The sequence below is a fragment of the Falco naumanni genome, chromosome 1 (assembly GCF_017639655.2).
Source record: "Falco naumanni isolate bFalNau1 chromosome 1, bFalNau1.pat, whole genome shotgun sequence".
Classification (NCBI taxonomy): Eukaryota; Metazoa; Chordata; class Aves; order Falconiformes; family Falconidae; genus Falco; species Falco naumanni.
The window spans coordinates 82,635,177-82,647,361 of record NC_054054.1 but is presented as its reverse complement, the minus strand read 5'-3'; the positions used below and the strand labels follow the sequence as shown (position 1 = coordinate 82,647,361).

At 39.7% G+C, this 12,185-nt stretch overlaps 1 protein-coding gene across 3 annotated transcripts in view; it reads left to right on the top strand.

Annotated features, from left to right (window-relative positions):
• SPOCK3 (SPARC (osteonectin), cwcv and kazal like domains proteoglycan 3) overlaps nt 1-12,185 on the top strand; it is a 211,708-nt gene that overhangs the window by 72,634 nt on the left and 126,889 nt on the right. The window contains exons 3-4 of one of the 3 annotated variants that reach the window (XM_040601652.1): nt 10,025-10,033; nt 10,133-10,178. In XM_040601652.1, the coding sequence (XP_040457586.1) occupies nt 10,025-10,033; nt 10,133-10,178 (55 nt within the window). Of the gene's footprint in view, nt 1-10,024; nt 10,034-10,132; nt 10,179-12,185 lie in introns of those variants that run through there. The other 2 variants (XM_040601661.1, XM_040601669.1) reach the window with 2 other exon arrangements.

The window sequence follows — 12,185 nt, the reverse complement described above, 5'->3', positions numbered from 1 at the left end:
TAGTGGGACACCGGCTGGATGCAAAGCTTTTGACCACCAATGTAATCAAATTTCAACCCACTTAACTGTCCAGCCATTACTTCCTCAGCTTCCAATTGAATGCCCTATGGGACACTATTATGAAAAGCCTTAGTAAAGTGAAGGTTTGCTATACCTACCATTCTCCCCTTGTTTACAAAGCTTTTTTCATTATAGGAGGCATTGTGACTGATGAAGCACTGTAAATCCTTGGTGGGTCTGCACTGAGTATTCTTATCTGTCATGTGCATGGAAAAGGACTCAAAGAGGACATTTTTCCATTGATCATACAGGAACTGAGGTGAGGCTGCCTGGCCTGTAGTTCCCTCCATCTACCTTTTTACATTTTATTTTTTAAGATGCTAGCTTTTTTACCAGTTCCTTGATACGGTCTACCACTTTTCATAGATATAAACCATAGTGTCACAATTGTATCAGCCATCTCTTTCAACATGCTTGGGTAAATTTTGCCCAGCCCCATAGATGTGATCCAATCTCTCTGTATAGTCTACTACTGTTCTGCTATTGTTGGTTGTCCTTCTCCACTGTGCCATTGTATGCAAAGGTCAGGGAGTAAGTTTTGCCCTTGTTGCCGACGGCTTGTGCGTTAGTGAAGAGTCACCTGAGGAAATTGGGTAACGACCCTTATGAGCAAGCATGTGAAAGTCCCAGAGATGGCCACCTACCTCATATGTCATCTGTTTTTGACTCCTCTCACCTGTTAAGACCACAGATTTTATAGTCTAACAGTCTAGGCTATAACTTCTGTAGGCTAAGAAACCTGTTTCAAGGCCATCCTCACAAGTTGAATCTTGACAGCATAATAGGAGGAGCGTGGCCAAAACTTATTGTGTGTGTTTGCAGTGAAAAGATGGTTCATTGTGGTGTTTTGTTCTTTTTTTTTTTTTGTTATTCACAGTGAGAAATTAATTAGGGATTAGATTAGAAGCTTAAAGTGTTCATGCTTTGATACTAATTCCTTCCTTTTCAAAACATTTTCCAGTATTTTCTCAGTGTTTCTGAATATAAGCTTTAGTGAGCATTTGGTATTTCTTGGCAAATTGTTTCAATACTGTGCTATTCAACCCTGCTGTTAGTAATGCTGCTGGTACCAAATAGACAGCCTCCACAGAAATCTTAGTGAATGAGATCTGTGAAACAGGGAGAGAGAGGGCTGAAAAGTGGTGGCTCTTAGCCCAACCTCATCAATGGTGCTAGAAGCTTGAGGCAAAGAAAGGGAGTGGGATAAACATTGGTGTGGGGAGTTGAGTGCCAGAATTGTTGGAAGCAGCTATTGATTCTAATTGTGCTTTGTCAGCCCTGTGAATATAGGCCTCAGGGGTGGCATGGTCCAGGAGTCTGGAATAGCAGAGGAGGCGGGCATCAGCCTCCCTGGAGACTTGCATTGAACAGCAAACTAGCATCCTTCCACCTGACACTCCAGCATCCCACTCAGGGAGGCTAGGTGTCAAACAAGTAGGGAAGGAGTTTGCAAGGCTCAGTCTAGCTACAGGTGTTTAGGTTCTTCACTACCAGAGAAGCAATGCTGGTATGTCTGTGGTGGTTCATTATTCTGGAGTTCTTCTTGTATTGATTCTTTGACTTCCTAAACTGATCTTTAAGTTTACCTAATTCCCAGAAGTACTGGATGTGAAGTTGCACTGCCTTTATCTGTGTCTGACATATTTCATGCACTGAACTACTTCTGCTCGTTTTGGCTAAACTAATTGTATTTCTAATGGGAAAATTAATCTGGGGAAAAGGAGTCAAATCTGGCTGTATTCACCTTTCTATGTGAGCTTGTGCAAATCTTCTAGACTTTGTTTTTTCTTATTTCTCAAGTCCAAGTAATAAATCTTTTTTTTTTTTTAAATTAAACGTGTTTTTTTTTTCACTAAAGAAGGGTTTTTCCTCTGTGCTGCTTTGGAGTGTTAGAAAAGAATCCTTAAAGGTGGCTTCATGGGAAGCATAAGAGGTATCTCAGCTGATGAGGCCAGATGGATCACGTTAAAAAGAGCAGAGAGCCAAAACATTGTCTAGGTAAGCAGTTCCTGCCCTCTTTGAGCTAGTTCTGCTCCTAGTTCTAGTGCAGGTTCTTAGTTACATGGCATCACATAAGGTATGTGCATATTGTCCTACAGATGAAGCAACCTATTGAATGCATCTGGGACAATTAGTAAAAAAATGTGTGCAGGAGCACATGGTCCATCCAGGCTTCTTTCCCTCACAGATGTTCTGAGACACATAAAATGCTGTGATAGTAATTATGGTGTTGGGGAGTGTGGTAGCTATCTTATTGCTTTGAATGCACTATCCTGCAGTTAACTGGCTAAACTAATGCTCCACATCTATAGGACAGAGTGCTCATGTGGCTTATAATAGATCAGATGTTTGGGCAGACACCTGATCTTTCATCAGAGATGAAGATAGGATCTGATAAGCAGATAGGTATCCACATGCTGCTGAAGAACATGTCTGTATTCTGGATGAGGATTCTAGCAGTATCAAATTTCAGGTTGAATTTCCCAGTACACAAGCATGATGCATTTTCATGGTGTAACTTAGACTTCCCCAACTATGGTTTATGTTTTGGGGTAGCACTCTTGTTAGATGTGGTTGGAGTATCTCAGTTATTTCGTGTGTGCTGCCTGTGACCCTCGTTTGTTTGTGGAAACTGCAGTGTTTAGGAGTGGTAGATTTCCCATATGATGGAAATGTTGACAGTGTCTCTTCTTTTTATTGATGTAACACTTCTCCAGGTAACCAGCAATTTAAAGGCTCTACAGGGTAATGGCAATCTTGCTGACATTAGGCTGAAGGTTCTGGAGCAAGATCTAAGTGGGGAAAAAAAATCTGCCCACTGTTGGTGCTAACTTTCTTTTTCCAGCACTGGAAGGAGGTTGGGACACAAGTATCAGCTGAGAAGCCTACTACAGCTCTTTCAGAGAGACTTAGAATGTAAATACATTAAAGGGTCACTAGGAAGGTTTGGTGCAGATGAGTCAAACCCTCTGCTATTTGAGACATGGAAAGATGTGAAGGGGAGATACCTCGTGTGCTTGTCTGGTGCAGAAGTGAGCTTGAGGCAAGTGGAGGGCTATGGTGTGGAATTGTTGGCTCGATTCAGTTGATTTGTTGAGATGGAATCTGAAAATAACATAGCTATCGAAGAGCAAAGACCTAGCCTAAAAGAAGTAAGGAGATTTCAGATCAGATGAGAAGCAGATGTATGTACTTGACATGAATATACAAGAAATGGAATAGAAAACCCATTAAGAAATCCTTGCAGTTATAAACAAGAGAATAGTCTCATCGTTAAAAGCAGCAAGGAAAAAATCTAAATCTAATACTGTAGGTTTTTAGTTGTATCAGGAAGCATGTGCAGCCTGAAAGGCTTATGTTTCTGAGATTCATAGAATCATAGAATAGAATTATAGAATCATTTAGGTTAGGAAAGATCTTTAGGATCATGAAGTCCAACTATTAACCTAGGACTGCCAAGTCCTCCACTAAACTGAAGCACTGCATATATGCATTATTTTAAACACTTCCAGGGATGGTGACTCCACTACCTCACTGGGCAGCCCGCTACAGTGTATGACAGCCCTTTCATTTGAAAACATTTTTCCTAATATCCAGTATAAACCTTCTCTGGCACAACTTGAGGCCATTTCCTCCTGTCCTGTCACTTGCTGTCTGGAAGAAGAGACCTACAATCTCCTTTCAGGTGGTTGCAGGGAGCAATAAGGCCCCCCCGAGCCTCTTTTTTTCTCCAGGCTGAACACCCCGGTTCCCTCAGCCGCCCCTGACAAGACTTGTGCTCCAGACCCCCCACCAGCCTCGCTGCCCGTCCCTGGACACGCTCCAGCACCTCCCTGTCCCTCTTGCAGCGAGGGGCCCAAACCTGAACTCGGTACCTGAGGTGCGGCCTCACCAGTGCCGAGCGCAGGGGGACGGTCACTGCCCTTGCCCCGCTGGCCACACCGTTTCAGACACCAGCCAGGACGCTGCCGGCCTTCCTGGCCACCTGGGCACCCTGCTGGCTCCTGCCCAGCCGGCTGCCAGCCAGCACCCCCAGGCCCTTTCCCCCCAGGCCCTGCCCAGCCGCTCTCCCCCAGCCTGTAGCGCTGCGGGGGGTTGCTGTGACCCAAGGGCAGGGCCCGGCACTGAGCCTGCTGGAACCTCGTACAGTGGCCTCGGCCCATCGGTGCAGCCTGCCCAGACCCTCTGCAGAGCCTCCTGCCCTCAGGCCGACCAACACTCCCGCCCAGCTGGGGGCCATCTGCAAACTGGCTGAGGCTGCGCTCCATCCCTTTATCGAGATTGTCAATAAAGCTATTCAACAGGCCTGGCCCCAGCACGGAGCCCTGGGGAGCACTGGCTGCCAGCTGGGTGTAACTCCAGTCACCACCACTCTTTGAGCTCAGCCATCCAGCCAGTTTTTAACCCAGCGTAAATTACACCTGTCTAAGCCATGAGCAGCTAGTTTCTCCAGAAGAATGCTGTAGGACATGGTGTCAAAGGCTTTAGTAAGATCCAGGCAGTCAACATCCACAGCCTTTCCCCCTTTTTCTCATCCACTGGATTGGTCACCTTGTCTTACAAGACCAGGTTCATCCAGCAGGACCTGCCTTTCATCAGCCCAGGCTGGCTGGGCCCGACCCCCCAGCTCTGCTGCACGTGCTGTGTGATGGCGCTCGGGGTGACCTGCTCCATCACCTTCCCCGGCACTGAGGTCAGGCTGACAGCCCTGGAGTTCCACGGATCCTCCTTCCTGCCCTTCTTGTAGATGGGGGTCACGCTGGCTAACTTCCAGTCTTCTGGGACCTCCCCAGTTTGCCAGAGCTGTTGATAAATGACGGAGAGTGGCTTGGAGAGCTCTTCTATCGGCTCCCTCAATGCCCTCGGGTGGATCCCATCTGGCCCCATAGATTTGTGTGTGTCCAAGCAGAGCAGCAGGTCACTAACCATTTCCTCCTGGACTGTGGGGACTTCATTCTGCTCCTCATACCCGTCTTCCAGCTCAGGGGGCTGAGTACCCTCAAGGAACAACTGGTCTTGCTATTAAAGACTGAAGTAAAGAAAGCATTAAGTACCTCAGCTTTTTCCTCATCCTTTGTGGCAATGTTCTCCGTGCATCCAATAAAGGATGCAGATTGTCCTTGGCCTTCCTTTTGCTTCTGATATATTCGTAAAAACATTTTTGTTATCTTCTACAGCAGTGGCCAGCCTGAGTTCTAGCTGAGCTTTCACCTCTCTAATCTCCATCCTTGCATGCATAACCTCACAAAATCCTTATAGACCTTATGAGATGCCTTGTCAAAATATGATTTCAAGTCCGTCTGCAGAGTGGAGTATGAAGCTCCTCTTTGATAAAAACAAACTAACCCCTGTGTGTAGGAATAGGGAGGCCAGTAGTAAATTGTATTTTTTAAAATTTGATAAACTGTATAAGATTTGAGTGCAATTTTGTATGGGCAGAATTTAGTTTGGTGGTCAATATAGTTCAGGGAACCTTGTCTCTTTCCTGCCTTGGTGACTGTTAGAAGTATTGTTTCTTGCAAGGGCAGTATATATGAAGCAGTATCTCACGTTGAACAACTTTTCCCTGAGTTGGTACTTTGTAAGGGGCACAATTAATATTTCTGTTATACAGCCTTTGCTTTAGTAGTGAAGTTATACTTGGGTGAAGTATAAAAATAATTACGAATTCAGGAAACTGCTTCCATTTAAGTGCATTCTCTGACGTAAATCAACTTTGATTATAATATGTTGGCTTTTATTGTGTAGCCCGTACTACATGAAACAAGGGCTGGATTTGCTTTATTCATTTTTTTTAAGGTGTACCTTGGTCTGAAAATACTTGTTTGGAAACTGTGTTTCTTGCTGTAGGACACCTGATGTTCTCTGAGTCAAGCTCATTATATGTACCATGTACCATTCTATTCTTTAGCAACATAGATTTCTGTTGGATAATAATTCAAGTGATGTCAGCGGTATGTGGCAGCGTCTACAGAAACAGTTGGAGAGGAGCTATCAATGAAATGCTGTAACAAATGCTGTACACAAGTAAAGAAAATTAATAGGATCATATTTTGGTATCTGTATTGAAAGCTGAAAACTTTTGTTGCATAGCTACATTGTCAGATACGATTTTTTCCAGTTAGTCTTTTTCTTTTACTGTATTTAAATGTGTATTTCTTAAAACTCATATAAGGACTGTTTTTTTAAGAATGAAGGTAGAAGAACATAGCAGAATATAGAAGTCTGAAAAGAACCAATAAAAGTGTTCAAGGCAAAATACTTCCCCCACCTTGTTTTGAAAAGCTTTTCTGATTAAGTTGCTTGTGGTCATTTTGAATTCTTTCTTAAGGCTGTTAGATTTTCACAGTACATATGTGATATTTTTTTAAGGTAATCCATTTTCAGGAAAAAATATTTATTAGTCTCAAAGTGCTTATGTAATTGTAGTAAGTGTAACTTCAGTTCTTAGAAATACTTCATCACTATGAATGACCCTTACTGACCATAATGCTTAAACACGCATAATTTAAAGGCATGGATATTAAACTCCATGATACATAGGTATTAGAAGTGTTTTATGTGTCTTTCGGAGAAGAACTTGAAAGAGTTACTGACGTTTCACGTAGTTTCAAGTAGAGCAGTAAGGATGTTTCTATTTAAAATGCATGGATACCTTTAGCTAGTAAGTGTTTGAAAAATGGTACGGTTACCGTAAAAAAAATTGTGACTTTATTCTCTATGCTTTTGCAACCTGCCCTTTAATATGCTCAGGACTAAAGCAGGGAAGCCTCTGAAGAAAATCAGAAGTCATAGGTTCTGTCCTGAGGCATTACCTTTTGCATTTATAGATTGTTAAAGGATAATTTGGCTAGAGATGCTGTGATGCAGCTCGGCCTTCACTGTAAACCCTGTATTTGTTCATTCTGGTTTTAATTTTAAATTAAAATCATGAAAAACGAGGCTTTGCAATTTATTGAATCATCTTGATGACATTCTGAAGAACATTACAGTAATCAAACTCTTATTGACTGAAGATCAGGAAAGGTCTGAATGTAACAGGAAGCCAGGTCCTTATACATATGATAAGTTAGATAGCTTTAGAAATACTTGTAAAATTGTGGAACTGCAATTTGTTGAAGCAATTTCCTTACTTAATCTGAGAACCAATCAACTATTTTATTTTGGTTTTACAGGCACTTAAAGGTTTTGTTTACAATATCCAGTAACGGACTTTAAGTAACAAGTGAATGAGAAATTAAATTTTCAGGAAAATCAGTATAGATATATATGGTATATTGGGTACACGTTATTTTGGATTTAAGACAGAAAATTCCATGCAAACTATAATCCATTTAAACCATAGTGCAATTCGAAAAAACCAAAACTGCTTTCTCAGCCTAAAAAGAAAATGGAGGAGTGGGCATGATGGGGAGAAGAATACAGAACAAAGTAGTTGTTACTGTGTTGTGTATAGATGCGTGGTGCTGATTCATCTTGAATGCTCCGAGCAATACTTGTCATACCCTATCTAAGAAGTAGACTTGGAGAAGATTCAGAGAAGGGTAACAAGAAAGGTATGGAGTGGCTTTGTAGACAGAAGTCAGTCAACTAAGACTCTTACTTCTAGAAATGCCTGAGGGATGTTATATTTGGGATCTGTGAAGTTGTCAGCAGTATGGCCATGAACAATAATTGATGTATCTTCTGGTTGGTTTAAGGCCAAATTGGGAACGTTATAATTTATACAAACCCTACTTCTACTTTTTTCCTTACATAATGCAAGATGCTTTGCCTTAGAAGGGATTTTTGTCTAGCAGGATGACTACTCTTCTAGTCATTAGCCTTATGTTCTAGTTATTCTAACTTTTCTTCATTTTAATAATAAATTGCTGTGATTTAACCCCAGCTGGCAACTAAGTACCATGCAGCTGCTTGCTTACCCATAACACTGGGGTGGGGGTGGTATGGGGAAGAGAACTGGGAAAAAAGGTAAAACTTATGGGTTGCAGTAAGAACCCATATATATAAGTATAATAATTGAAATACAAGAAAATGAAGGTAAGAATTGTAATGGAATGGAGAGAAAGGGAGAGGGGAATAAAACCCAAAAGAAAAAAAAAAAAAAGTATTGCAAAATACAGTTGCTTACGACCCGCTGACTGATGCCCAGGTGCTCCCCAAGCAGTGATTGGCCGGCCCTGGTGAAACCCCCCCAGTTTATACACTGAGCACGACGGTCTGTGGCATGGAACGTGCCTTTGGCTGGTCCGGGTCAGCTGTCCTGGCTCTGCTCCCTCCCGGCTTCTCATGTCCCTCCTCACTGGCAGGGCACGGGAAAGGGAAAAGCCCTTGATACAGAGTAAGCACCGCTCAGCAGCAATGGGAACATCAGTGTGTTATCAACATTGTTCTCATGCGAAATCCAAAACACATCACTGCACCAGCTACTAAGAAGAAAATTAGTTCTATGCTGGACAAAGCCAGGACATAAATATATTTTGTGAATAGGCTTATGGTGGGTAAACATTACTGATTTAGTAGGAATAGAGAGAGAATCTACTACTTTCATGTTTTTTCATGAATTGAAAGTTTTGCCAGTGTGGTTTGATTCATGGAACAGTGTTGCATTAAAGCTGGCTCAGACCTGAACATCATGGCAGGAAGAACATCTCCATAGTTACAATTAGGAGGGATATAATTGGAAAAGACTATAATAATTTCTGCTTGTCTCTTGAGTGATTTTTTAAAAAATTATCATTTTATATGCCTTTCAGTATTTAATTTCAAAAAATAGTAATTAGAGGGAAATAACATAAACTGATTCATAGATTGTTAATCTGAGCAGCATTGGAGGAAAGGAATATGTAAGTATTGGTACAGAACTATGGTTCTGTTCTGCACTTTCTGATTCTGCTGATTTCGTTCTTCCTTGTTCAAAGCACACATTCCCATAATGATTTTACAAATAAAACATTATCAGTGAAATGCAGTTTAGGCTGTAACCATTTCCCGCCCCCCCCCCCCCCCCCCCCCCCCTTTTTTTTTTTCCTTTGCGGTAAAACTGTTGAAGTATTAAAAACCCAGAGTGTACCCTTTCCTTTAAAGATGTGCATTTTGAAGTTGTACTTATGTGAATTTGGCAACTGTGCAGGACTCATATTTTCCCAGTAGTTCAGTTTTTATAAATTTAGGTTTCTTTATGGTGGTCTTGGTCGTCTTTTAGCAAGTGCTACGGAACTGCTTTATGCTGCAAGTCTGCAGTTTGTGAACCTTAATTTATGCAGACGTTAAATTGTTGGGTACAGTCTTTTAATGTTTTGTTCTAGAGAAGACAAGTTAAGTAACACATAATAAATATTTCGAGTATTTTTTCTGCTCCATCTATTATCTGAGGTGTGCAGATAAATTTATTTAATCTCAGCTATGAGTTTGTAATTTATTATCAAATTTCTTAAAATCTTGAAAGCAATTTATTTGGTTTTCCTTCTTGCAATTGCAGCATAATACAGCTGATGACATAATTGGGGTATTTTATGTTTAGGAAGACGATTTGTGGAAAATAGAGCTAATTAGACTTATTTAATGACAGTTCTTAAGTGGTGCAGTTGGAAACTACATAGCTTAATATGTACTTTTCTAAAATGCATGTATCATTCTTTAAAATGTAGTTATGTTTCATTGATGGTGACTTTGGAGCTTTGAATGGAAAATGTAATTTTAAGTTTTACAGTATCTTAGAACTTAAAGTACAGGAAAAATACTGTACCATTTTAAAAGCAATTTTAGAAACATTACCTATGTAAGTACTGTGAAAAGTACTTTTACTATTCTAAATGCTAGTAAGTAACACTGAATAACATTTTCACTAAATGAGTACAAATGGCCTCTGAATTATGCAGTTTTATTCTATATAAAGTGATTTGTCCCATTATGATGACTGTAATCTTTTTCTTATTTGTTTTTTACTGCTTGCCTTTTCTAGGAAGTAGAGGTTGGTATACATCTTCTGTCTTTCATGATTCTGTGAGTTTTTCATGTGTACATTGATTCCTTATATTTTACTAAATGTAGGTTGTTTCTCCCTCTCCAGGATGATTATTTTCGTACATGGAGTCCAAGTAAACCATTTGATCAAGGTAAGATTCTGCTACTAGTTATTTGTATGGGTAAAATTTAAGTATTTTAATTATTCCTGCTCTAGGGTACCTACAGAATTCATTGAATTTGTATCATTTTCTCCCTCTTTGACCAAGTCATTTAAAGAGGGCCACAAATTCAGCCTAATCATAATTTTATATCTGTGATTTTTGCAAACTTTTATTGATCAGAGGCAGAGATGGGAGCAATAGGAACCTCCAAAGTAGCTTGAAGTTTCCGCTCATACAAACAAGTTCATGGGGTTTAGGAGGTTTTGTTTTATTTATATATTTAAGTGAAGCTTAAGCACTGTTGTGTTTTCAGTAGGACATTTGAAAAAACCTGCCAGGCGTGCAATCTGATATTTATCTTTTGCAGTTAAATAACCCTGTCACTAAAACGTTGAAAGTCTCTTTGTATCTGGCTGATAAAAGATCTAGAAAAACAGTTTTGGAAGTCTGTCATGTTCAAGTGATCTGTCTTGAGGCAAAATATAGATGGAGCTTTGAGAATGCTGAAGTACAACTATTTCAGGCTTAGAATAATTTAGGCAAACGCAGCAAATTTTCATATTAAACATTCCCTCCCCAGGCACTGGAACTTAATATTTACTGTCAATATAATCCACTTCATGCATGTTGTTTCAAAGTGTATGACTACTTTTATCAAGCTACTAAGAATCTTGACAGAAGAATTTTTTTTTAATTGCTACAAGATGCACTTCAGAGGCTTCGTCTTTTCTGATAATACCAACGGTACAAATGCAATGAAGAAACAGTGTAGGGGCCTGTGCACAAGAGACCAAGATGAAAATATGTTGCAAAAGTAATGTTTAAAGAATTTTCTCCATAGTGGATACAGACTTTTAAGGGAAATTTATAATTAATTGTAGTTTATTGTCACCACATCTCTTAGAGATGAATTTTCCACCATGTTCTATGTCTTTGTCACTTTAATTCATGATTTAATTTAATTCAGGTAGTAAGCCTGTTAAAGGAAATGCCTTAATTTCTTAAATGAAGGCACCTGGCTTTTTTTTTTCTCTCCCCAAAACTGGAAGAGAGTTAGGAGGAGCGGAAAAAAAGTCACATTTATGTTATCACTACTCTGTGAATTGTGGTGATTTTCCTCTGGTTTGGTGAAAATTTGTAAATGTTGATTTAGATCCATGGCAGCCTGAGTGTTTTACAACCTGCCAGTTTCTCAGACCATGATTCTCTCCTCATTATATGCTAGTACAATATGAAAAAGCACTTGACTTTACAAAAGGTTCCTTTCTTTTGGTGAAGTATGTCATCTAAGAAACAGGCTTATCACTTCACTAGAAAATACCTTTAGTCCATTCATTTTCTTCTTTGTTTTTCGATAGAGGGGCAGGGTCTGCACATATGTTTTTAGTATGAGAACTGAAATAGGTAATGCTTTAATGATTTATTGGTGGCAAAATCTTTTATGAGAAGACATTGAATTGAACGTGCTGTAAACTTTGGTCGTGGGTGGTTTTTCTTTTCTTCTTATCACATACTGGATAGATTTTGGTTTGTTTTGTTTGGGGTTTTTTTCCCCGATTTTTTTTTTTCCACCAGATTCACACTTTTACATGCTCTAGCTTGTTGCATTACTCTGAATTCTCTGGGGATCCTGATGCTAACGTTTGTAGAATAATTTTCTGAATTTGCAAACCACCAAACTATGAAAACATGTTAAAGTTATCTATCCTACATTGTTTGCAAAATCATTATGTATTGGGTAGTGAATATTTTAAAAGCATGCCTACAGTGTTCAACTTTCTATTTCCGTAACCTTGTTTACTGAGAATTAACGTTGAAAAGTGAAATGTATTTGCTGATTAGTTTTATCTACATTTTACTGTGTCATTTATAACTGAAAAACAAATAATGCTAGTTGAAAACACTTTTGAATAATAAAAGGTACCTGAATTTCTATTTTTAAAAAATGTTCCCAGTGTCTTAATTTGTTAGTATGTTGTTTAAAGAATATCAGGT